General features: G+C 38.3%; 1 protein-coding gene across 1 annotated transcript; it reads left to right on the forward strand.

The window, feature by feature from the left end:
• The first annotated feature begins 2,182 nt into the window (after positions 1-2,182).
• Positions 2,183-20,169, forward strand: KIAA0408 (KIAA0408 ortholog). The gene is made up of 6 exons (XM_054722571.1): positions 2,183-2,209; positions 6,357-6,611; positions 11,374-11,730; positions 11,817-11,896; positions 14,144-15,476; positions 19,615-20,169. The coding sequence occupies exons 2-6, from the start codon at positions 6,477-6,479 to the stop codon at positions 19,786-19,788; spliced, it is 2,079 nt and encodes a 692-aa protein (XP_054578546.1). The 5' UTR covers positions 2,183-2,209; positions 6,357-6,476; the 3' UTR covers positions 19,789-20,169.
• The last annotated feature ends 7,342 nt before the right edge of the window (positions 20,170-27,511 follow it).

Below are 27,511 nucleotides of genomic sequence, written 5' to 3' on the forward strand. Positions count from 1 at the left end.
TTATTGAATCCGTTATCTAGCTTATTTGCTAAATTGGACACCAGATTGGTCTAGACCCGTGGTCGGCAAACTCATTAGTCAACAGAGCGGCAAACCGCGGCTCGCCAGCCGCATGTGGCTCGCGAGCCGCAGTTTGCCGACCACTGGTCTAGACACTTCCTTAAGTCAATTAAACCAAATACGAGCAGATGTGTGGACATGCAAGTTCTCACACAATCTGGGAATGTTGCTGGAGAAGCGAGGTTTCCTAACCTTCCCAGGGCAGATCCATTTGGTCCCAGTTTAGGGTGCCTCGCCATAGCCCTGGGCCGCAGCACACTGCAGTTGAAAACAGCACGTGGGTATCTCATCGGCTCTTTTCCTCCAGGAATAAGTATCATCTTTTCCCAGGGGCTCTGATTCCCTCTAGCAGAAAGCCATCTCTATCGCTGTAGACGCAGGCAGCACGCTCTCATAGTCACAAGGAGCAGGGAGGTGGGTCTTTAAACGTGTCCCGTTTCTACTCTATTTAAAGATATAAATTTGATACATTTTCAAAAATCTTTTGAGATTGTGTGTGTGTGTGTGTGTGTGTGTGTGTGTGTGTGTAACATTGCTACACATGTTCTGCCACGCCCACATTCTGATGCTAGCCGAAAAGGGGGAAGAGAGAGGCATGCAAGGAGATAATTCTTGCTTATTAGAAAAAAAAAGAGTTGAATCTTCCAAATAAAAGGAATCTAAAATTGGGCCATTGTCATCGTGTGTGAAATTACCACCAGCTCTTTTGGCAAGTTTGAAAATACTGAGCTCCATTATAAAAGCTAAAAATGTCCTGGACCTGGAGTTGTTTACCCAGAGAAGGAGCTGCTCTAAAGTTACAGAGCTCTGGTTGGAAGAGGTGGCCCAGAGGCCACCCCCCTGCCCGCCCCCCCCCCCCCCCCCCCCCCCCCCCCCGCCAAGTCACTGACGTCACAGGAGTCCAGGCCGCTGCTGTGAGACTGAGCCGAGCAGCTTTTTGATTTGTGAAAGTGCTGAAGGTTTCAGAGGGACTTGTCAGTACCGCTCTGTTGAATGGTTGGACTTACTTTGCCTTTCCATTTCTTGCAAAGAAGCAAGCTTCACCAAGCGGAGACTTTCCTCTTTAAAACAACTAGCTATCCTTCCACTGCCAGAGTGGCCAGTGGCCGGGCATCCATAGGATTTCTCCCCAGAGCAAGCAGGTATGTGTCTTTCTGGCAGTTTGAAAGCCAGTGGCTAATTCTGGCAAAATGTAAAGGGTCTGTTTGAAGCTATGTTGACACGTTTGAAACTATGGATACTGTTTAATTGGAGGCTGATTTCCACATCTGCCTGTTTCAGTGTCTGTGTCTGGCCATAAAGACAGTGGGGCGGGGTTCATAACGGATTTTACTGACTCCTGGGTAACAGAGGCTTCAGCTGCTGTGAGCGGATTTCCCAACTCTGGACTGACAGGGCCATCCGCTCTCAGACACTGTTTTTCAAACACTGCCTCTCAGTACTTCGAATAGCACCTTGCCTGCCACGGAGTTCACTGACTTTATTTACTGGCATGCTATTTTCAGTAGGGGGAAGATTTTTTTTTTTTTTTTTTTACCATTTGCCAAGTAAAGCTCACAACCCTTGAGGTTGCTGGTATTTGAAAATTGCAATGAAACGTAATAAATAAATGTAGTTTCATCCAAGACGATGGCTTGCTCACTGCATAATAAGTACTTCTGTAATTTGAGTTGAAGAGTGTGCCATTCATAAGGGATTAATCTGTGGTTAGGTAGGAACTTTACCACCACATGTTCTGTTTAAGCCGGTTAATTTTAGGTATTTGTGTACCCAAGCCAACAGTTCCTTTCAAAGCTTTATTTTATGAGAGATGTAAAATAAGTCCACCTGTATCTTGGATGTTTTGTAGTTTGAGTATATAACTGGAGAGAAAACAAGGAAGGAGAAAAGATCATAAAATGAGAAGGCAAAATGGATTTCTTCAGAATTGCATGTGGTAGTATCTCTTTGACCTTCTTGGAACACAAGGAACATGTTGAAACAGCAAGAACAATTATTCCCCTTTGCCCTGTAACAAAATCAACTCGTGGCTGTCTTTGGAAAGATGCATTTGCCAGTGAACAATCGGGGAGGGACAAGGTCTGTTAATTAGTTGAAATGATGCAAGCGATTTATAATGGCCCGGAGAGAGGGCTAGAGAATCTTCAAGGTAAGTGTGCATTACTCTGATGGGTATTGATGTGGGAATTTCTAAGCCCTCAAAGCTAAGAGGAAGCAGAGCATCTGCAGGGCAAATGATTCTAGGAATTGTGAGATTGATGGTACCTACTGTGTGTGGTATTCCTATTGGAATTTTAAGCTCCTACAAATGAAAACATCGTCCACGATATGAAAAGTAACATGTTTAGAAAGAGGAAATAGGAGAGTAAGAAACAAGTACTCTGAACGAAAATCTCAGAAGAGAGAAGGAGTAATGGAGTCAAGTTCCCTACCACTGTTTCATTTGCTTGGCTAACGTCCATTTTTCTCTGGGGAGGCTGAAATGGTAGTTATGACCAGGAGGAGCAGGGATGGAGCTCCCCTCAGACAAAGAAGTGGTACCACGACCAGTTGAGGCTAAATTAGGAAATGATAATGATTTATCATGAGATTCCTGTGTTAGTCTTAGCACAGGGCCGGAAGGTTAACAGAACTATTTCCCTCCCATCACCCTACTTATGCAACCCACGCACAACTCTGCAGCTCTGGCTTGCAGCCTTGGGGAGGGGGTGTAGCTTAAATGGGTTATGTAATGCTGTCTTAGAGTTGTTGGGGGAAGAGCTTGTGCATGACTAAGTAGTGCAGCTCACTCTTTTACATTTGCCCTAATTAATTTTTATTCTGAATGAAATTCTGGGAGGAATGAAATGAAATAAGAAGGGGTACACATAGCAGAAATCCTTTCTTCTCTCCCACATAGATGCCAACATCTGTGGGCGAAAAAGAGTGACAATAAGGAACAAAGAGAACTTTTATATTTGCCTCAGTTGAACACTGAAATTGAGTTTTTGAATCTGATGAACCACTTTATCCCATAACTTCTCATTATAGAACATTATGTTCCTACAAAGTTGGAGAATAATAACAAAAGCATCTTTATATAAGATTTTTTTATTCAAATGTTTACTAATAAATTTTTTTCTAAATATTTAACCTTTCATGAATCCTTAAAATACTAGAAAACTACTGAGTTCACAGGAAAATTATTGAAAATATGAGAGTTCACACATTAGACTTGTTTCTATCAATTGTCTAATTAAATAAAGATCAAAACTATCAACTTTATTTTAGGGGGAAAAACAGAGAGTGATAGATGAAGGGAAGGAAAGAGCAATGGAGGGAAGTCAAGAAAAAAGACAGAGGGAGAAAGGGATAGAAAGAAGAAACCAAGAAACAGGCATTTCTCAAACACCTGCTATGATCCAAAATGCTTTTTTTCTCTCTCTCTTGCTCACTTGATCTTCAAAACTCTATGTCCCACACTTTATTTTTAGAGCTGAAAGCTCTACATTTGACCATATTACCTTTGACATTTATAAGACAGATGCTAAGAGGGCAAGATAAATCCTCCCCCCAAAATTGGCGCAGATATTGCTCTATAGGAATTTTCTTTCAAAGGCTTGTTTTTGATCCATAACCATTACATTTCCTGGCGCTTGGAATTGTTCTGGCTCTGGGAAGCTTTGTAGACTGGCCCTTCTCCATAGTAAGTGATGAGTTTGGCTCTTTGCAATTGAGTGCAGAATTATGTCTGCTTTGGAAGCATGCATCTGAGTTCATGTATCGGCCTCTCACCAGGAGCAACCTGACTTAGAGTTTGCCTGGATGAGCTTCAGCTAGGTGAAAAAGAAAGGGTGTGTCACCTTTTAACCCTGGTCTGGAAGTGGTTCAAGAAGAGTTGGGAATAGAAAGAAAAATTGAAGCCACTTGCCATATAATTGCAGGAGCAACTTTATGGTGACTTCTGACCAATCCCAGTGTTTAAAGATCACCAGGATGAAATATAACACATCTTTTCCAGGTGTTTTGAAATTAGTCTGCCCCCTTTCTATGATTTGGGTTAAATGTGCAACTCTCTCTTAATGTCTTAAGCCACTCCATTCTTCCTAAGAAGTTCCAATGTTAAATACCTGCTAGTAAGCAACATAGTTTCAGCTCACAGTTGATTATATACAGCTTTAAAGTGGTCTGCTAGACTCTAAAAATAATCAGTCTGCATATCGTGTGCATAGTTATTAAATGAACTTAAAAGATTACTACGTGATCAAAATCAGTGACAGATTCACCAAAACAAAAACCAAAATTCTGTGTATTCTTTACTATCTTCATTTTGTTAGGTCTTCATTGATGTATTTGGTTGGGGTCAACTTATATTTGCTATGGCAGGTACTTATATTTGCTGGCTCATAGGTATAGAGGGTCGAAAAAGGAAGGAAGGTCAGAGGGTGGAACATGAGGTTAGAAGAAAAGCATGGCTAATTGGATAAATCTTTAATGGTTAAATATGAAGATACTTCTTTTTATTCAGTGCATTAGTCATGGTAATGTGCCACAGAAATAGGTAAAAGTGATCCAAGTAGCAAATTGTTTGAGAAAAAAATAATAATACAGATGCCAGTATTATTAGGATGTTTTTGAAGGTGGAGTGCTGTATGTAGCACTAACATTTTTATCCTTATTAGTCTATTATAGTTCATTGCTAGATAGTAACTCACACAATACATGCTTGGAACAGTTTACCACTCAGATATGCGTGTTCTGGACCGTTTGACAAAAATTTAAATTAGGCTTCAACGTTTATCTTATATTGGCGCTATGATACGCAGCCATCTTCTGTTAAATTAAATGAGGCATGCTGCATGGGTATGTTGGCTTCAGCCCACAATTCCAGCACCCAGGCAGCTATTAACTCTTGGGAACATTGCTTAGCATTAGCATAAAGTGCCACCTGCTAAGTTAAGACATGTTGGTCATGACCTAGAAACCTGAAGAGTTAGATTTCTTACAGGCACGATTATCTTAGACTGAGATTCAAATATTTTAAACATACTTCTCTACCCATTAAACATGTATATGACTTTACAAATAAAAAATTTTTCAGTGAAAGCCAGAGCAAGATTTTTAAAGCAAAAAATAAGGAAAATGTTTTAAATTTCTCAAACTACTTTGTCATTTAATCTTTAGAACAACCCCGTGATTAGCCCCATCTCAGAAATTTTAGATGACTTGTAACAGAGTTATTAATCTGGTATTTAAAAAAAATATTTTTATTGATTTCAGAGAGGGAGAGAGAGATGGGAACGTCAATGATGAGAGAGAATCATTGATTGGCTGCCTCTTGCATGCCCCACATTGGGGATTGAGTCGCGAAATCTGGGTATGTGCCCTGACGGGAATCCAACCTTGACCTCTTGGTTCATAGGTCAGTGCTTATCTACTGAGCCAGGCCAACTGGGCCTAATTTGATATTTTAACTTACATGTTTAAACCCTAAATACACATGCCTTAAATGCTAGAAATCTAATTATTTTAGGTACTGTTTAATGTGATTGAGGATTTCCCTGCAAACTGAGCAAAATGTTTTCTTTAGCTCTCTGTATTCAGTATCCTAAAAACGGTTCTGATTTATAATCTACTACAAGGAAAAGAGAGCATGGATAAATTTTAACATTTGGCTCTCAGAATAGTTTTGCTGCTTTTACATTTTTCTTGAACTAAAATAATGAACATATTTTTGTGTGTGATTTAGTTTGGTTTCTTGCTAATATACCAGTCCTAGATTGACTTACCAACTTTGGGGTCTTGTTAATACAGTAATCACATTTGGGATGGGCTTGAACTCTGAATATAAAATTGAGACTCTAGGTCAGCACTGACTCAGGACTTCAAGTCACAGAAATATATAATCTCGTTGTATAATGCAAACAGAAGGAGTAATTCTGTTGCAGCAGAATCTACCACGGTTGTGTAGATGTGACCATGCAATTGAATTTTAGGCTTCCGCTCTTAGATAACCATGAAAAATTCTATGTTTGGATTAGGCGGTTAGTTAAAGGAGCCCTTATATCTCACATATACATTTAACCATCTTGTCCACTATAATTTTGCTGTCTGGTCTTAGGAAGGGGTAGGAAAAACTTTAGACAATACTTATTTTTTTTTTTTTGTCTGTGTTTGTTTCTTCTTAATTAGTTTGCCATCTCTTTTCTTCTATGTCCAATTTTCCTATAATTTATGTCGATGGCTCTTGACAAAGTGCTAAAATATTGCCAGAAAGCAGATGGGTTTGGAACTCTCTCTTCTTGTGTTTATATTAGGCTTTATTTTAAAGGCAAGTGAGACTGCTTCAAATAAAACAACTCTAAGCTTCCAAGAAACAGTTCAGAGAAGGCAGAGACGAGCAGAAACACCGCTTCACTCACACGCACGTGGTTGCCATGGACCTGCACAAGCAGTGGGACAACACAGGGACTGCCTGGCACAAGGAAAAGATGGAGTTACTGGACCAGTTCGACAATGAAAGGAAGGAATGGGAAGCCCAATGGAAGATCATGCAGAAGAAGATAGAAGAGGTACAAGTTGATTTGTTTTGAATACATTCGAAACTTAAAGCTCAGAATGAAAACGCTGTTGAAGGTGTTTTTTTTTAATATTGTAAACTATTTTTATGTTCTAAGAGATGCTTGTCTCAGTGACATTTACTGCACCAAAAATAGTGTCACCTTACCCAATAGTATCAGGTGTTCTAGGCTTATTTTATAGCCTGACATGAAAATTAAGAACTTGAAATGTCACTCTAAAGTGTATCATTTTATTATTTTCTGACTAGAGTGTCTTGGTATCAAAAGTAAGTATGTATTTTTCATGATTTTCAAATACTGAGTCCAGGAGGAAAATGTAAGAAAGACATAATTGGTAAAACAAATTAACTTTTTTTTTTTTTTTAGCTGGTAAACACTAATTGCTAGACAAGTCTTAAGTTCACCTACTTTTGGCCTTTTATTTATTTTTTAAATATATTTTATTGATTTTTTTACAGAGAGGAAGAGAGAGGGATAGAGAGTTAGAAACATCGATGAGAGAGAAACATTGACCAGCTGCCTCTTGCACACCCCCTACTGGGGATGTGCCCGCAACCAAGGTACATGCCCTTGACCGGAATCGAACCTGGGACCCTTGAGTCCACAGGCCGACGCTCTATCCACTGAGCCAAACCGGTTTCGGCTGGTAAAACAAATTAGCCAAATTACAATTGAGCATTAAAATGCAGATCTTTCCTGAGATGATTTATGAATAATGTCTACTAAAGGAAATTACATATTAGGTAATTCAGTAAAATCAGAAGGAGTGCCATATCTCAAACAGAAAATGGCAATGGACATGGTATTTATTCTGTTAGGATGTGCCCAATTTACCATGGCAATGAAAAATGACATGCTGTGAACTGATACAGTCATTTATTCCCCTGTTAACCTTCCCTCAGCATGCTGAGCACAGAATATTCCCTTTAAGCATTTACATTGATGGGTATTTAAGCTTGTTATAACTGAAAAGTATTCATACTTACCTTGCTTTCTTCTGGTAACATCAGTGGTATTGACTTACATGGTTTGGTGCACATTGCCAAAGCAATTATTTTCATAGACTCCTTGGCCTTTATTCAGAGACAATAAAAGCTGGTGCTTTATGTGTTTGTAGTGAAAATATTTTTATCTTAACAGCCATATAATTGGTTGTGAATAAAATACAAATTGGCATACTACAAGAAAACATTTTTAAAAGAGTAGCTATTAAACTATTCCTCGAAGGTAGATGTGAGAAGGTGGCAAGTACCTAGTAGTGTATAATTAGAGACTGAATGGAGAATCCCCTGCTCATCTCTCGATAGCTTAGAAAAGGTGTTTGCTCACTCTCTTTTTTTAAAAAAAAAATTATTTTAAATTTATTTCAGGGAGGGAGGGAGGGAGAGAAAGAGAGAGAGAGAGAGAGAGAGAGAGAGAGAGAGAGAGAGAGAGAGAGAAACATCAGTAGTGAGAGAGAATCATTGATTGGCTGCCTTCTGCATGCCCCACACTGGGGATCAAGCCCGCAACCCAGGCATGTGCCCTGACCAGGAATTAAACCATGACCTACGGATTCATAGGTCGATGCTCAACCACTGAGCCACACTGGCTGGGCTTGCTCACTCTCTTCATTCCTCCATCCCGAGACTCAGATTGGATCAACAAGGAGATGCCTAGGTCAAATCAGAATCCACAGCTCCAATCAGAAACCTGAAGTCATGGGTCATTGGCTTCCAAAAGTTTGGAAGGTCCAGTTAGTAACAGTCTCAGATCATTCTAGCATCCAAACAAAATAATGAAGGGAGTCAGGATTAATCTAGCCAATGGGGTAAGCCATGTCATGAACACAATCTGCTGTCTGGTTAAATTTGTTATTGTAAAATAATTATTCTGAGAGCTCTGTAGATTCCATCTATGGTAAATATTAGCCTTATCAATTAGCAGGCATGAAACATACTTTAAACTTAGATTGATAGTCCATGGAAATACTGTTCCTTTCTGCCTCAAGGAGAGAGAAGGGCTGTAATGTTTTTTTCTTCACCTTGCTGCTTGCAGTATACAGCCCCATTACCAGGGGAAGTGTTCAGGGAAGGTGCTTACCCAGATTACCCATAGGTGATGCTCTTCAATACCTAAATACTAGCATTGTGCTCCCTTTATCATACAAATGCATGTTTCTTTTAGAGTCCCAGCTTTGCAACCCACAAGAACGTGCCTTTTCTAGCTCATTTCTTACAGGCTACAAAGCGGGAGTAGAAAAGGTTGAGGAAAAGAGAAAGTATCCTCAAATATCACAGATAATCAAGATGGTGTGTGTTTTTTAAAACTATAATTAAAAATCAGTACTTGGAAAAATTATAACATATCACAAGCATAATAGACTGTTATTGTTTAACATTTATCACCAATCTCTCTATATTAAATCAGATGAAAATTATTAAGCCATGTATTCTAGAATTGTCGATTTTTAGGAGCACATATGTAACTTTAATGATTTTAAGTAATAATCTAGTGAAAGTATCCAGCATTGGGTATTAGGATGCTAATGATCCTCTGTTCAGCCACTATCCATGATCCTTGCATTTACTATTGTAAAACCAAGATGTACACACTTGGATCATTTGAAACCTGGTTTAATACACATACAAACCCTGGGTAGAGTACATAGATGTCTGTGATTTTTTTCTATCACATTTCAATCTTTCCTGTTTATCTCCTTTGTTCAAATGATTAGATAACTATTGACAAGGGCTGGGTACCAGATTCCCTTATACAAAATGAATTGTTTTCTATCAGTAATATTATGTTATTTGCTTATTTGTACCTCACTTAAATTCCCAAGAGAATTTATGATGGCATATAAAATTCTACATAAGGTAGAGTATGCCAAAACAAAAGGAAGGTGAGATAAAGACAAGAGGAAGGATCACATGTAAAATGTATGCAACAAGTCTATCTTTCTAGCAACTGATGCAAAAATTGTCAGATGCATATTTCTCAATATTCAGAAAACAAAAGCAAACTTATTTTCCAGGAATAGCCTTTCTGTTCCTGATGTCAAAACGAAAGCAATCTTGTTTTCACCTATGACTCCTCAAGAAGAGTACCATCTCCAGCAGCATCCTTAGATTTAACATGGTACTTTTAAAGGTTGCTTCCTATAATATCCTCAAGGTCACCAAAGTCATAATGCCCACAACAGTTCAGTATAAAATTTTACAGGGGCAATGGCTGCAAGTTGATGCTGTCCTGACTTGACCCAATGGTAGATTTATAAATATCTAGGGAAATAAATGCACTGTATATCCTTCAGGCATCAACTATATATAGGGCTCTCTCATCTGAGATTCAGGTAAATATTGAGCAGCAATAAATCTGTTATTCCTTAAGTAATAGATGTGCAAATATAGGTTGTGGCTGTAAAATGTAGTCGTTTGTTTTAATAGTTATTTGATCGTCTCCTTTGAAATTTGACAAGCTTTCCCAGAACTCAAGCCAGAAGAGAAAGCCACTTATTTCCTCTATTCAGAGGTGAGCTGAATGAGTGCCTGCAGGTCAAACTAAGTTCTCAACAAGAAACAACTTGGGGGCCCAGGTCGGGTGGCTTGGTTAGTTGGAGCATTGTCCTCTATACCAAAAAGATGGTGGGTTCCCAGTCAGGTCACATACCTAGGTTGAGGGTTTGATTCCTAGTCGGATTGCATACGGGAGGCAACCAATCAATGTTTCTCTCTCACACGGATGATTTTCTTTCTCCTTTTCTCTCTCTCCCTTTCTCTCTAAAAATCAATGAAAATGTCCTCAAGTGAGAATTTTAAAAAAATAAATAATTTGGGGTCCACTTAACATAGATTAATAGATGATCAAAGCCTTAGAGTTCTTTTAATATCACATAGGACAGGGTTACATTTGTTTTAATCAGGATGAAAAACTTTTTTTTTTCATGTTTATAACCTGGCATTTTAAAAAATATCTCAGTATTAACTAGCCCTCACTAATATAACTTCCAGTGGAAACATCTTTTAATTGCAAAATGTCTATTTAGCGGACAGAATAAACCAACTCTATGACATTGTCAACTCTTTACACAGTTAAAGGTTGGTATACAAGGGGATCATATATTTAAAAACATGACTTTAATGTTAGTTAAATTCTTGCTTCTCTGAAAGCAATGAGAGAGCATGCCAGTAAATGATTCAGGTCATTCCACTATTGTGACAATGCTTCTGTAGTATAGTATCTTTAAGTAGATACAGGTTTAATTTAATTTTGACTGAGTTGCTTTCTAATTAGAAAAACAGAAATTATCATCTGTGTGTTAGCCCATGAAAAGTAGTCTTTATGGTTTATCAACGTTTTCTGGCTAATTCAGATTTTATTTTTGTTTTATTTTTTTTTACATATATTTTATTGATTTCAGAGATGAAGGGAGGAGGAGAGAGAGAAATAGAAACATATCTGATGAGAGAGAATCATTGATTGGCTGCCTCCTGCACGCCCCCTAATGGGGATTGAGCCCGCAACCCCGGTATGTACCCTGACTGGGAATCAAACCAGTGACCTCTTGGTTCATAAGTCAACACTCAACCACTGAGCAACATCAGCCAGACTAATTAAGATTTTAGAAGCACTCTTCAGAGGCATAAGCATTAATACCACAGGTCGTATATAGTCAGATAGCAAAGAGAATGCAAAATAGTGTGCTTAGCTTAAAAAATATGACAAAGTAAATTAAGGAGGGAAAAAAGTCTTACCTTTGTTTTCCTTGTAGCTTTGCCATGAAGTAAAGCTTCGGAGGAAACTCAACATGAATGAACGTGCCAAGGTCATTGATCTTGATCGTGAGAAAGCCATGCGAGATAAAGTGGTGGAATCTTCTCCAAATTACCCCAATTCAGGACAATGCGAATTTACAGGGATGAATCACAGGGATGGCCTGGAAAAAGAAAATAAAATGGAGCAGAGCTTACTCAGTGAAGGAAATCAAATGTGTAAGGAACAAAAAGCAACCAAAAAGGTAGGGTTTATGGATCCCCTGGCCACAGACAACCAAAAGGAATGTGAGGCCTGGCCTGACCTGAGGACTTCTGAGGAAGTGAGCAAGGGCTGTTCTGGCGCCCTCAACACAGTAAGTAACATGACTGGCCTAGAACTGTTTCAAAAGAATTACTCACATTTCAAAGTGCTAACATGCTATTGCTTATATACATAAAGGCTCTTGAAGAACTTGCCAAAGTCAGTGAAGAATTGTGCTGCTTCCAAGAGGAAATCCGAAAGAGGTCTCACCATAGAAGGTAGGCTGGGACATCTATGATTATTTTATGTTGGGAAGTCAAGAAAAATACTGCTTCCAGTCAGTGAATTCCGTACACTTTGTTAGTGATAATTAGCAATGAGTTATTCGAATCTGTTGTCTTAGATAAGTGATAAAATCTTAATTGATTATTTATTTCCCTGTTTGCTAATTCTTAAAACAGGTCTTCTAATTCTCTTTGTAATTTGACTATTAGGAATACATTACTCTTTTGGTGTTTAGTTAAGAGATGCCATCCATCATAAATTAGCAAGTATCTTCTAAATAAGTTTTTTTTCTTCTCATTTTGAATATTTAGCCAATGGAAGAGTATACACCTAGGCTAATCCAGTTAAATACATCTTCAAACTATGTCAGATTTAACAACATTGTGTTTTAATTACATAATGATGTTGCACTAAAATGTTTTATACCTAAGGGTCATTTATTTCTCTACATCTATATATATAAAAGCCTAAGTGACAGTTATGACCGAACAACCAGTTGACCAGTTGCTATGATGTGCACTGACCACCAGGGGGCAGACACTCAACGCAGGAGCTGCCTCTGGTGGTCAGTGCACTCCCACAGCCAACCTCCCATAGTCCCTCACCCCAGTCGGCTAACCCTCCATTAGGCTTTGATCACTGGCCAGGCTGAGGGTCCCCACTATGCACAAATTCATGCACCAGACCTCTAGTTTATTATGTGTTAAATGGAAGCATACATAATTTTCAGAACATATTGGAAATATGTACATACATTTATACAGTGCTATAAAAATAGTGTTTCAATTCAGAAATACCTCTATAATTGTAAAAGCAAGTTTTAGCCAAATTAAAAAATAAATTGGAATTTTCTACAAGTTAGGTAATGATGGATTGTCCTAGGATCAACATTTATCTCCTGGTGAGGCAGGATGATTCTCTTAGAAAGCTATAGCAATGTGCCCCAGTTGGTTTGGCTCAATGGATACAGCGTCAGTCACTGGAGTGAAGGGTCCCAGGTTCGATGCTGGTCAAAGGCACATACCTTGGTTGCAGCCTCGATCCCCAGGCCTGGTCAGGTCAGTGCAGGAAGCAACCAATTCACATTGATGTTTCTCCCTATTTCTCCCCTTCCATTCCACTCTCTCTAAAAATCAATGGAAAATATCCTCAGGTGAGGATTAACAACAACAAAAAAGCTATAGCACTGTGTGTAGCCTTATTTCTCTTGAGCTCTTAGGAAGCTCAGAGAGAATTTTTGTACTGACTTAAAATATATTTTCTTCAACCTTGTTTTATCCATAATTTTGCTCTCTACTTGCCCATTTAGCTTTTGTCTACTATTCTCTGTTAATTAGTATTTATCTGTACTTTATAGTGAGCTAGCAGACAATATTTTATAAGTTGAAGAGATATAAATATGATTTATATTTTATCAATATGATTAACTTTAATTTGTGAATCCCCATTGTTACTATATTTAGGTTTTTATTTTGATGGACTCTGAAAAGACTTACTTGCCAATTTTCTTTTACAAATCAGTATAAAATTCTCCTTGTTACTTCGTGGCATTTAGGAAAATTTTCAAAATCCTTAACATGAAATTCAAAAACATTCAATTAACTAATGTTTCTCACGTATTTTCCATCATTCTCCCCACTCAGCTTTATAATCCATCCACACCAGTGTACTCACTGTTTTTTGAGTAGCCACACTGCTTTTACTGCAGCTCACTTTGCCAGTCTGCCCCTGACTCACCCCCAAAATTCTTACTTTTCTTTCAAGCCCCAATGACGTCTTCCATTTGGTATTACCCAGGTCTTGCTGCACTTTTATTCAGATTTCTGTCACACTACCTAGAATATTACTTCACATTCAAGAGCTCAGATGATATAATGCATAGGAATTCAGCAGGCAGAGCGGAGGTAAGGAAATACCTAGAGAAAATCTGTAGAAATGGGAATGCTAATAGCAGACACTCAAGAGTCTGAGTATTAGGTGAAGTTTTAGGAAATAGAAAAAAATGAGAGACAAGATTGCAAGGATAGTTTGGGTCAAAGTAAGCAGAGCCTTGAATGCAGCACTGAGAGGTGGGCTTTGTCCTACAGTAAAAAGACTTAGAGGCTTTGACCCTAAAAATCTTCTGGAAGTTGTGACTCCTTTTCCTATAGCAGAAATCCATTGCTTAAGCCATGTTGTTTTGTTTTGAGCTTATCCTAAATAAAGTTTTCACTAATACATCATACTTAATCATTGTTTAGGATGAAGTCAGATTCTTCTCTCCAGGAAATGCCACATATAATGAACATGGCCCCTGGAGACCACGGGATCAACAATGGCCAGTGCGTTCTTCCAATCAGTTTGGAAAAAGAAAAACAGAAAAATAGAAAGAATCTGAGTTATGCTGACATGCTCCAAAGCAATTTCATGAAAAAATGTGGAATTGATACAATTGATCCAATACAAAGAAATGAAACTCCACCAGTTCCTCCTCCAAGAAGTACATCTCGAAGTTTTCCCAGTGTGTATCCTGAACAAGCCCATGAAAGTTGGAAGGAAAGTTTAGACCACAATAGCCAGGTGGTCCAAGAGGATCAAGGTGAAAGGAACTGCAGTCCGCATGTCCTTCTGAGGCATGATGAGATGCCTTCACTGTGTCTAAAGGAAGGGAAGACTTTGAAAGATGGTATCCTGTTTTCTTCTTTGGCATCTGGAGCCAAAATGGATAACAAGCCTCCGTGTAGTGATGCTGGATTTGGCCTGAGGTCTTACGACACTGTGATAGGCACAGAAAATAGCCCTTCTACCTTGTGGTTTCAGAAAGCCTGTTCTACTCCCAATTCGTCAAAATATGAAAAGATGACCCCAGATCATCCTGCTAAATTCCACTCTGACCTTCATGTAAGCGATGACGGTAGTTCCTTGGTGACACAGAGCAGTGGCCCGCTTAGAAGTTTCAGTTGTGGCTTTGAAAAGACTACTAGGAATGAAACGCTGGCAGCAAAGACTGATGAATTTAATAGAACCGTGTTCAGAACAGATAGACATTGTCGTGCAGTTCAGCAAAACCAAAGCTACCTAGAATCGTCTCAAGGTCTTAAGCCCTGTGATACCTTAATTCCTCGTATAGGCAGCATACCAGAAAATGACCATGTGTCTGGTATTCTGAAAACCAGTGCCCACATGCATGTGCCTAGAGAAAATGTGCCTGATAACCCCACCAAAAAATCCACAACAGGCCCAGTCAGACAAACACAGGAGCACATAACTCCCAGTAGTTATCGGAATATGCTCCATGAGCATGACTGGAGACCTAGCAATTTGTCTGGCCGACCAAGATCAGCTGATCCTAGGTCAAATTACGGTGTTGTGGAAAAGCTGCTGAAAACCTATGAGACATCAACAGGGCCCGTACTGCAAAATTCTAAATGCTGCCAGGATAATTGGACCAAATGTAATTCTGATGTCAGTGTTGGGGCCACATTAAGTCAGCATTTAGAAATGCTCCAAATTGAACAAGAGCTTCAAGGAAAAACAGCTATGTGTAGGGCACAACAAGTGAAGCAAGGAGTGGACTGGAAAAAGATAACAGAGGTGAGAAAGCAATGATCATACTTTGGTAGAACTGCATTCGTATTTAGCCATGGCTCAGGGCTCAGTCCCTTGCATTCATATAAATAGAATGCAAGTGCATGTTTTGGCATCTACTTAACTTTTTGATCCTTCACTTGTTAATAACTATGAACCTTAGGATTGTAACTCAAATGAACTTTTCAAAGTGTAGTTTCAAAACTGGGGTTAGAACATTATAACTTTTTAAAATTCTAAAATGGGCTAACATGAATATATAAACTAGAGGCCCAGTGCACGAAATCGTGCATGGGTAGGGTTCCTAGGCCTGGCTGGTGATCAGGGCTGATCAGGTTCCCCACCTCCCTGCCTCCTCACCTCCTCCTTCCCTCCCTCCCTTAGTGCCCCACCATCACTGGTTGCCCGCCATATTCCATGCCCCCACGTAGCGAGTGATCAAACTCCTGAACTCCTGGTCCAACTCCAGAGGGGACACTTTGCATATTAGCCATTTATAATATAGATAGGTTTAATAACATCCAGAAGATCAAATGTTTGTTTTAAGTTTTTTGAAAAGGTATTCTGAGTATGCATTTGTTGATTTGTAGAATTTCATTCTTTTAAAGTATGTGGGAAATATTTTAAAAATAGCTTGTGCTTTTTAGTTATTAACAATGAATGGTTTAGTCATTCCCAGCACTTGATTCATGTTTGTTTTTTTCTCATGGGATTAGTCTCATAAATGAAAATATGGGCAAAACATACCATTTAAAGTAGCATCTTACAAAGTTATCTTATTTGTGGGGTTAACAGGCAGCACATTGAAATAAAAAATGATATAACTTAAAAAAAAATGTTAAGGTCATTCTTATTTGTATAAATTCTTTGCATGGAAGTTGTCCCCTCCACCCCCCCCCAAAAAAAAAGTATTTGAATAAATGGTATTCTTTTTTTGTTCCAGACAGTTTGCAAGAGTATAATCTTCATTAGTTATAGGTGACAAAGATGTAGAAGAAGAGATTGGTATTTACAATGAAGAGTTAGCCAATAGTCCCCTTGTATGCATAATTTACAAAAGCTTATAAGGTGACATTATTATAATTAGCTAATGCTTTAAAAGTTCTTGTTTTACATAATACAGTGTGTAGGCAGCATAGTTCTAAGCTATGCAGATTACTTCCTTCTTGTGTAAAAAAATATATTTTAGATGGCTTTCAAACCCTACAAAAATATCAGTTTTCATTCATTTTATCAGAGACTTATACAAGTTTGCACAATGTACAAATGACTATCCTGTTTTTGTATCTTTGTTTTTTCTTACATTAAAATTTTTTTTCATTTACAGTTTACATTCAATATTAATTTGCATTAGTTTCCAGTGTGCAGCATACTGGTTAGACAATTATATACTTTACAAAGTGTTCCCCCTATTATTTCTAGTACCCATCTGGCACCATACATAGTTATTACAATGTTATTGACTTTATTTCCAATGCTGTATTTTACATCCCCATGACTGTTTTGGAACTATTAATTTGAACTTCTCAATCTCTTCACCTTATTTCACCCAGTTCCCCAACCACATCCCCTCTGGCAATCATCCGTCTCTTCTTTGTATCTATGAGTCTGTTTCTGTTTTGTTTGTTCATTTAGTTTGTTCTTTAGATTCCACATGTAAGTTAAATAATATGGTATTTTGTCTTTCACCAACTGACTTATTTCACTTAGGGTACTCTAGGTTTATCCATACAAATGGTAAGATTTCATTATTTTTTATGGCTGAGTAATATTCCATTGTGTATATGTACCACAGCTTTTTCACCTACTTGTCTGTTATTGATGAGCACTTGGGTTGCTTCTATAATTTGGCTATTATAAATAACTCTACAATGTACATAGGGGTACACATATGTATCTTTCTTTTTTTAAATTTATTTTTTAACATATTTTTATTGATTTCAGAGAGGAAGGGAGGAGAGGGAGAGAGAGATAGAAACATCAATGATAAGAGAGAATCACTGATCAGCTGCCTTCTGCATGCCCCATACTAGGATCAAGCCTGCAACCCAGGCATGTGCCCTCACTAGGAATTGAATCTTGACCTCCTGGTTCATAGGTCAACACTCAAATCACTGAGCTATGCTGGCCACACTGTATCTTTTTTAGTTGAGCCCATAAATACCTATAAGGACCTGTAACTTCAGGTGGGAAATAGTAATATTCTATATAATAAAAGCCCAGCGACCATAACAGCATAATGACCAGAACAACTGCTTGACTGGTCACCATGAGGTGCATTGACCACCTCTTGGTCCCTTATCCCACCAGCCACACGCTTCAATTGCCAGATGGTGAACGGGAAAGCAGGGTGGGTGGTGGCGGGGCAGTACTGGGGACTGGAGAGTGGGTGGAATGGCCGACCTCTTGGCCCCATCTCCTGGCCCACAGGCTCTGATTGCTGGATGATGAACGGAACCATGAGGAACTGGGGTGAGTGGCAGCAGTGGTGCAGGACTGAGGACTGGTGAGGAGAACTGGGTGGGTGGCGGTGGTGGGGCAGGACTGGGGACTGGCGAGCGGGTAGAAGATGGTCCTGATCGCAGGCTAGGCCTAGGGACCCTACCCATGCACGATTTCATGCACTGGGCCTCTAGTCCTATATAATAAAAGTCTAATATGCTAAGTGTCCATTCATCCAGTTGGCCGTTCAACCAGTCAAAGCGTAATATGCTAATGATATGCTAAGGCCGCTCAACCGCTCACTACAATGTGCACTGACCATCAGGGGGCAGACAGTCGACCAGACAACCAGTCGCTATGACGTGCACTGACCACCAGGGGGAAGACACTCCGACCAGTAGGTTAGCTTGCTGCTGGGGTCCAGCCGATCAGGACTGAGCGAGACAGGCCGGACATACCTTGGAGCCCTCCCACAGTACCTCCCTGGCTGGCGAACCGCCTGCACCCTCTCGCAATCCAGACCCCTCGGGGGATGTTGGAGAGCTAGTTTTGTCCCGATGATGGAACAACCAGTCGCTATGATGCATACTGACCACCAGGGGGAAGATGCTCAATGCAGAAGCTCCCACAGGGGCAGCGCTAAGTCAGACTTCCCCTAAGGGCTCCCAGACTGCAAGAAGGCACAGGCCAGGCTGAGGGACCTTCCCCCCCCCCCCCCCCAAGTGCACAAATTTTATATACTGCGCCTTTAGTGTTTACAATAACCAGCCAAATTCTCATTAGCTAACAAGAACTATTACTAAGTACTTACCATTTTTGCATTCATTGGAGGCTTGGAAGGAGTCCTCTACTGTGGATCCTTAGGGTCCTTCTTTCCAGAAAAATAAATTCCAAAGAAAGAAAAAGAAAATGCAGGTTACTGTCATAGAAATTGAGGCCATCCTCACTGCCTATCCCAGATAAAAGAGCAAAGGCTTTGTTAAAAAGGTCAGTAACAACCAAAGTTATAAAATGGGTCACATAAGCTTTTTAATTTTCTTTTTAATTGCAAGGGTCTAAGAATGCTTTTCTTCCATTAAAATAAAAAGAAAGCCAAGAAGGAAGAAGTGAAAGAAAGGGAAGAGGAGGGAAGGAAAAAAATTTGTCATCAAATGATGCCCAATATTGATAGTAACTATTAGCAGTTTTGAAATTTTTGAGAACTTGTAGCAGTGGCTCTTAGTGGAGAAGAAAGAAAGCATCAGATAAATCACTTGATGGTTTGTGAACAAGGAAGATAAGGAATGATGTTTTTTGCTTATGACCTCTAAAAATGTCAGTAACTTGAGAAAAATGCAGTTTGTTCTATAAATTACCTTGTTTTCAAACAACACTAAACCATTATGAAATTCCACCAAGAAACATCTGCAGTTCCATTATATCAGTTACCTAACATGAACTTCTAAATACTGAACTTTAGATCTAAAAAGAGATCAGTTGTGTTAAAATTTGTCAGTGTGAAGAGATTATTAAATGTCATATAAGTGAATTGCTTCGATTAAAACATTCACAATCACAAATATTAGATATCTTCATTAGTTTTTTATGCCTTTTCTAGCTTATAAATATGCTAATACATTAATCCCATTGTTGGGATTCATAAAATGTCAAGCCCAATGTTAGTGCTGGGATAGTGAGATGAATGTTTTCTTTGGTGTTGTAGGAATCCATGGCAGTGAAATTTTCACCTGGAAAAGGATTTTCCCGTCCAGCTAGACCAGCAAATCGCCGTCTCCCATCCAGATGGGCGTCGAGATCTCCATCGGCGCCCCCCGCCTTGCGGAGAACTGCCCAAAGCTATACTATTTCTCTGCGATCTGAAGCACCAATGGTCTGAGTCTCTGGCCTGAATTGCTAGATTTCAAAAATCCCAATTGCCAAACAGATAATTCTGAGTGTTTACAGGCAATCCCGTCTCTTCGGTATCTCTCAAGATTTCTGGGACAAACAATTTAAATCTTAACTTCTCATCAGTCTTCAGTGTTTTTAATGTATGGAATAATTATCTTCCTACATGTTGATTTCTTAGATCAGAATTTTTTAATGCCATCCTCATTAATTTTCCAATATGATTTAAGTTGAAACAGTGTACTATATTGTATATACTAACTTTCTTGCAAGTGGCAGAAAGCAAGGTTATGTGCATGGCCGTGTGTTTGTAGGTGCATGTGTTGAAATAGGAAGTATCCTAGTGTGTATTTAGATAAGAAAATGTATGTGTTAGCGTTGACTTTGAAATTATAACATGTATACCTATATATTCTTTGTGTTTATTTAAATTTTTTGAAAATATACAGTACTATTTATATTTTGTATACCTTTTCCTAGGTATCCACTTAAAGCATTTGAAGTACATATATTAACTAACAATTTCCTTGGCCCAACTACATTGAAAAATAAGAATTATACACACATCTAACATTGGTAGATTTCTATGTGCAACTCATAAATAGTTTCTTAACCAATATAAGGATAATACCACTGATCTCCTGTTTTACTCTTTTAAATAAATAAAATTGTCACAGGTTTGATCAGCCTTCTAAAGCAAACAAAATGTTCACAAAAGCTTTTGTATGCCATTTGGTAGTCTATTATGGCTTTAAATATATACTTGATCCTCAGAGCCAGTATCATGAGACTGCCTTATAAACAACATGACTTAAAAATGAATTGTTTTGTCAAATTCAATAACAAACATCCTTTAAATAGGATATAAAAAAGAAATGAAATTATGTTGAATTCTACCCTTTATTAAAATTATAGTAAGCTTTAGTTCAGCTACTTTATTTGGAATCACTCATTTTTAAAGGTAAGTCATTTACTTTTTCCTAAAATTAGTAGATAAAATATTAATTTACTTCTTTGTGAACAAGGAAGATAAAGAATGATGTTTTATTGAGGGGTGAATTGTAATGTATTTCTTATAGTGTGCTACATATAAAAAGCCTTAAACTAAACTTTGGCACCCATGGGTAGCATTAGGGGTGGAAACATTTTTTGGCCACAATTTGCATACAGTGGACCCATAAAATCTGTATTGGGAACTGACAGATATATGAATGTTGAGGTGCATGGAATCTCTTAGAAGCAGTTTTGCTCTCCATTGTGTCTGTATAAAACCAACTATATTATTAGATATTAAGTCTATTTAAGCTCTTCTTTTACTACCAAAAAGGTCAAGAAATTCTTATGACGAAAGTATCCAAAGAGCCTTCTCCTTATGATATATTCTAGCAATTTAGAGAAATTCACTTCATAATACACCAAGAAAATATTTTCCAAATCCCAGACTGCCTTAACAGGCTCAAGACTGTTGCATGGTGATGGACAGATTTATACTTTCCAGTAAGGGAGTTTCTAGGAGTTGAGCGGAGTTAAACTTCTAGAATGTGAGGTTGGAGCAGATGGTATCGATCCACTCTTTTCATTCTTGTTTCTTTCAGGAATATCCTTTACCCTAGGAAGGCTATTAGAGAAAAATAACCTAGACACAGGTGGTGTCATTCATATAATATGCATTTCACCTAGAAGGGAGAAAACACTAGGGAGGTGGGAGCATATAATGATGGACCTGTTAGGAAGATGCCGCTGTGTAACATCGGAGAGCCTGCCCAAGATCTGTGCGACATGCCTGTGCCTCTGCATCACTGTATCCCAGCTGGTTTGCTGTGGATCTGTGGTTCTGACCTTTAAGTGCAAGTCAGAATATTGAAGATCTCTCACAAAATTAGATTTCTGACCTCACCCCATAATTACTAAAGCACATTTTCCAGGTGTGGGGAGTGGGAATATGGAGTTTTTAATAAAACAAATCAAATAAAAAAGCAAAATGATTTGATGATTAGGAAGATACGGAAGAAGTGGCATTGATACCCAAATGGATGGTAGCATTGGGTAGCCAAATTACTTCCTTGGAACTTGCCTTTGTTATCTATAAATTAAAAGGGTTACAGATTAGGCTTTATAATTTTAAGCCATGTTTTCTATTAACAATTGATTTAAATAGTGGGACAAAATTTAACATGTTGGCTAAATTCATAAAAATATTAGAGCTGAAAAAACAGCATCTAGTACAATTCCTTGATTGTAAAGATGAAGAAACTAAAACAAAGATTATATGAATGCTCTGTTTTCTCTTTTAGAGTATTTTATAAATTTTAATGGAAAAACTTATTAAGGAAATTACCCTTGAAAAATATTTTTGATGTGTTGTAATTTTTAACCATTAGTTTTTATTTCAGATAGGCATTTTCTTCCCAACACCATACCCTTCATTACGCCATCATTGCGTGATTTTAGGGATTTGTAAACGTTTCTGAAATATTTGGTTAGAAACACTTGTGTTCATTGATGTTTTCCCTAGCAGACTTTGGAGGGGAAATCTTAATTATTTCAACAGGATTACTGAAATTATGGGTTATCTCAGAAAGGAATAAGAATGTGGGAGAGAAGAATCCTTTAGTTTGTGTGTGTGTGTTTGTGCTTGTGTGTGCACATGTATAACACTTGCACAAGTTCTCTATAAACCCTTATGTCAAAGTCAAATATAAATGGTATTTGCATAATTCACTTTATCAAAAATTATCATAACTTTTATTTGTTTTTGCAATTAAGATGGCCAAATTATCATGCACAAAACATGATTATCTTCTACATAGAGGATTTAGCCAGATTACATGTCATTCTGAAAACGCATCTGGACCTAAGAAAAGAGAATCTGATTCCTTACAAATGTTTTTTAAAATTATTTGAGGCACATTTGTGACAAACCACTATTTGATATTGAGATCTCCTCCAGTCATTGGAAGCTACCAAATAGGATAGGTGTGGAAACACCTGCTGTGGCATCTGAATACAGTGAGAATATTTTTATTTTTCTTCTTTTCTACACTGATTATCATTAAAGCTGAAAGGTTTTATAAAGTCTGAACTCAAAATGTATGCAATTCAACCTAGCATCTCCTAAAATATGTTTTTTTTTAATTTCAATCTTTGCAAGAAGTTCTGTATTACAATTAGCTCATTAAATTATTGTCTGAGTTAATGATATCTGGAGTGCAATAGTTAATTTTCAATGATAGCCATAGGACTATTTACTCTATTTTTAAAGGAAGTCACCAGTAGGAGTGAAAGGGGACAATAGTCTCTATTTGTTAAGATTCAGAAGATAATCACTGGGGATAATAGATTTTTCTTAGGAAATTCCTGGCAAGGAGAGAGAAGTTGAGACCAGGCACATCACCTCTTTAAGAAGGAAGCCGGTGGGGGTGTAGCCCAGGGAACCAACCCTAAATGAATTCAACTTAACGAATACCAAGATGAGGCTTTCCCAGGCCAATCAAGAGGTTTGGGAAAGTACAACATCAGAGACTCCAGGACTGTGCTCAGAACTCAGGCAGGTGGTCATCTTCAAGGAGATTCTTCATAAAGGGGCTGAGACCAGATAGTAGGTCTGGGACCAGGGTAGGAATGAAGTGTCCAGGGAAAGAAATTGACAAAAATGAGATGCTAGATCTAGAAGCCAAGTCCTGGAAACCAGCATGCAAGAAAGTTAGGAGATGCAGCTCGTGGTAGGGAAGGAAATTTCCATTAGAACTGAGAATGGAGAGGTCTTCACCAGCACAAAAAATCTTTACGGAGGTTGGGAGCCAAGAAGACTTGGGTAGCCAGCGAAGGACCCACTTATAGGCAACCAGAAGTGTAATCACCACAAAGCTGAAATAAGCGAAGGGTCAGTGCAGCTTGAGCTCTCATCTGGGGTATCTGTAGGAACTAGAATTGATAGGCGACCATCAGGGGACCAAACTTTAAGGGACTTAAAAAGACAAGCAAAGATAATGAGGTGAAGACTGACATTCTTTTCAGCTCCTGTTACTGTTATTTTCTTGTAAGAATCTAAAATTTTATCCAGATAATCGAATACATAAAGTAAGCCATCTATACCTTCATATAATAGACAATAAGAGTAAAATTAGACACCCCAGAAATGAAAAGTAATATTTTTCTCCGATAAAAATTAAAAATAGGCACACAATCAAATAGTAAGGCCATTTTTAGAATAACCTAGAATATCACAAAATAGTATACATGAAGTGGGTGAGCATAGATACCCCAGAGTAAGAATACCCAGTGTTGATCCACTGCTGTCTGGTGGAAAAGACCAGGGTCTGAGAACATGAAATTTCTGGACCCAGGTCTGTTCTGTTCTGTCGTGGGAGCAGGAGGTTCCCCCAGACTGATCTATGTCATACAGATATCCTTCAAGGTTACCCAATTCCATCAGCTCACTTTTTCGACACTCATTCAAGCAGCCTTCTAGTCCTCAAATGAACTACCTACATATGTATAGAAATAAAGCATCTAGATTAGTGTTTCTGGAATATTTCCAGTAAGTTCTCTAAGAGCAGAGAAAGTAAATAGCTATCCAGAGGTCTCAGATGGGGTCTAAAATTCTTCAGATTTGGGGGATGTTTAACTTGAAAATTTTTACAGTCTTTAAGTAGGGATTTTTATCTTTGTTCACTAATTATGCCAAGTACTTAAAGAAGTGTTGGCAGATAGTAGGCTCAATAAATACTTGTTGAATAAATTAACAAAATTTTAAAATGTTTTAATCATGCTATCCAGAAAAACAACCAGTTTCCCTCTCTGCTTCTTTATTTAATCACAGCTTGGCTGAATGTATTTATTTCATAAAATTGAGCCAACCTGAATTTACTTTGTATAGTAATTTCTCTTCTTGTCATAGTATCGCCATATTTTGAGAATGTGAATCCACTTAAAACTGTGCATGCAAATTGTAATTTTTTTTTTACTGTTTTGCAAACTTCATAAGTACAATCCAATCCATAAGGCAAAATACCAGAACACTGAAAGATATTTTATTGGGCATCTTTTAGTTGAAAAATCAAGATTCATGCCATATGAAATATTTTAAGGCTGTCTCTTTTATTGTCATAAGGGAAAAATAGTTGAAGGGCCTTTTTAAAGGGAGAAAAACATATATGTGGACTTTTATCACATACAATTGAATTAAAGTTTACAAAATTCCATTGTCAATAAAGTCAACTCTTCACAATTCTCACACTTCTGCTGCAATCTTAACACACCCAGCAAAAGCTCTCACAACTTCACCCATAAAGAATTCACCCATAAAATGTTTTTGCTGAATAAGCCAACTTTGAGAACTACAGTTTATCCTTAGGCAAAGCAATGATTTTATCATTTTAACCCATGCTTTAAACATTGTTATAACACATTTCAACTCTCTGAAAAGAGTAATTCCATTAAATTGAAAATCTGTTCTTCATTTTCCTCTGCCTAAGCCAGCACATAATTGTCAAAGAGCAAGTTTTCAAACTAATTTTCTAATTCTTTGCATATATATCTAAAAAGATAGGCATCTAAATAATTATTTCTGCTCTAGTGGGTTTTGCTCAGTGGATAAAGCGTCGGCCTGCAGACCAAAGGGCCCCAGGTTCGATTCCAGTCCAGTCAAGGGCACATACCTCGGTTGCAGGTTTCTCCCCGGCCAGGGCCCTGGTTGGGCCTCGTGCAGGAGGCAAGCAATTGCTGTCTATCTCTCACATCGATATTTCTCTGTCTTTCCCTCTCTCTTCCACTCTCTCTAAAAATCAATGGAAAAATATCCTCGGGTGAGGATTAAAAAAATAATTAAGTAATTCTGCTAATTTTCAATAAAATTCAGCATTTCTTTCCAGCCCATTGATACACAAAGAAAATGAAGACCAAGGCTTTGAGAGGGGACCTTCCCCAATATCAGCAATGTAACCCTGTTTTCCTGCATGCACCAATCAGTGTGTGTTTTTCTGTTTATTAAAAATACAGCTCATCTCTTTTTGAACTCATTTACTGGTTATTTTACAATAAATTATCCTTACAGCCTTGGCTCAGTGGATAGAACGTCAGCCCACAGACTGACGGGTCTCGGGTTTGATTTGATCGAGGGCAGTTACCTGGGTTGCAGGCTCAATCCCTGGCCCTGGTCAGGAGGAGTTCGGGAGGCAACCAATCCATGTCTCTCTTTTACATCGATGTTTCTCTCTTTCTCTCCCCTTCCCTAAAAAGAGAGTCAATAGAAAAATATCCTCAGGAGAGGATTAACAACAAAAATAAGTAAATAAATAAAGTATCCTTATAAAATTCATGAACAAAGATCAATATCTAATCAAATTGTTAGTGTTTCCATTAAAAACAAAGAGCAAGGTTGGCATTCATCTCTCAACCAGTCATTTCAGGATACCCTTTCTGCAGGTTAGAACTAAGGAGTATCATTAGTAAGCATGTCTTCTTCACCTTGCCAGTTTCTTTTTAAACCCCAAACGTATTTGACCATCACGATGGCAGGGAGCATGACCAAGATTTTTTTTCTTTGATATGAGGGTAATATTGGCATCACAGACTGAAATGAAAAGTCTTCTCCCTCCTTCTGCTTTTTGGTTGTTTGTTTTTAAGCATTTGTGAAGGATTGGCGTTAATTTTTTTCTTACGTGTTTGGTAGAATTCACTAGTAAAATGATCTGCCCCAAATCTTATAAGAATAAAAATATATTGTCTTTCGAAATACAATCTTCACGTGAAATTTACTTTCCAAAAAGCTGTGCTGAGTTTATAGTATGGCACCCCACTGCGTTGTCTCAGAAGCATGAGGATACTTCATCATTTCTGTGAAACCATGTAACGTCCAGAAGGAGTTTAATTGTTGAGGTGACTCTTCCTTCTGGTGTCAAAGACAGACAGATGCTCTGTGTGTAATAGAGGATTTCTAGTGGCTTCTCATCACTACTTTCTCAGGCAGGGTCCAATCAGGAGAACAGAAATAACAGTAGGAATCTAAACACTTAACAAGAAATTGATAACACAGGTACCGGAATTTCTGGAAGAACAAAATGCGATGGGGGCTATAGGAGCAAGAAGGAAAAAGAGAGAATTCCCAGAGATCAGGTGTTGCTAATACTCCTGGCTGGGAGCACACATCTGGTGCTCTGTGGCTGGAAGCTCTGTTAGGGCTGAACTGGCAGCCTGGAATGACCTCACCTCATTACCATTGCAAAACTACCAGCAGTTTTCACAGGGCAGGAGCCAGAAGCTAGAGGCCTTTCTCTTCCTGTATCATTCTGGTTTGCAGTGTCAACAGAGCTTAGGAAATACAATCCGTAGTCTCCCAGCCCGGCCCACACAACAGAGGATACAAAGGCAAGTGGAAACAAGCAAGATGCTTCTTTAGAACAAATTCCTTAAATAACAGGAAAAATGATAGAAGATAGTTCTGATGGGCAACTTCCTGTTTATTCCAATATTTTAGAGCAAAATAAAATCATCTCAATATGTAGTAAGATCATTTATTGAGAGCTCTCAGTAAATGAACAAGAAGGATTTATAAGTTTTTAAATTGGCAGAAATTTCAAACTGCTAGAGAAGAGAATAAAGAGGTTTGGTTGCCCCCCACACAAATACCCACCCAAATTATACTCAGGATGTTAACTTGTTTGTATGACAGAGAAAAGCAAAAAATAAGTCACCACAAAAGTATTCAATCC

This window comes from Eptesicus fuscus, chromosome 10 (assembly GCF_027574615.1).
Source record: "Eptesicus fuscus isolate TK198812 chromosome 10, DD_ASM_mEF_20220401, whole genome shotgun sequence".
Taxonomy (NCBI): Eukaryota; Metazoa; Chordata; class Mammalia; order Chiroptera; family Vespertilionidae; genus Eptesicus; species Eptesicus fuscus.

Excerpts from the sequence above, each read along its gene's own strand:
- KIAA0408 (XM_054722571.1), top strand. The coding sequence starts at position 6,477 with ATGGACCTGCACAAGCAGTGGGACAACACAGGGACTGCCTGGCACAAG. Across the intron at positions 11,897-14,143 it reads AAGAGGTCTCACCATAGAAG|GATGAAGTCAGATTCTTCTC; the intron begins GTAGGCTGGGAC and ends ATCATTGTTTAG. Across the intron at positions 15,477-19,614 it reads ACTGGAAAAAGATAACAGAG|GAATCCATGGCAGTGAAATT; the intron begins GTGAGAAAGCAA and ends TTGGTGTTGTAG.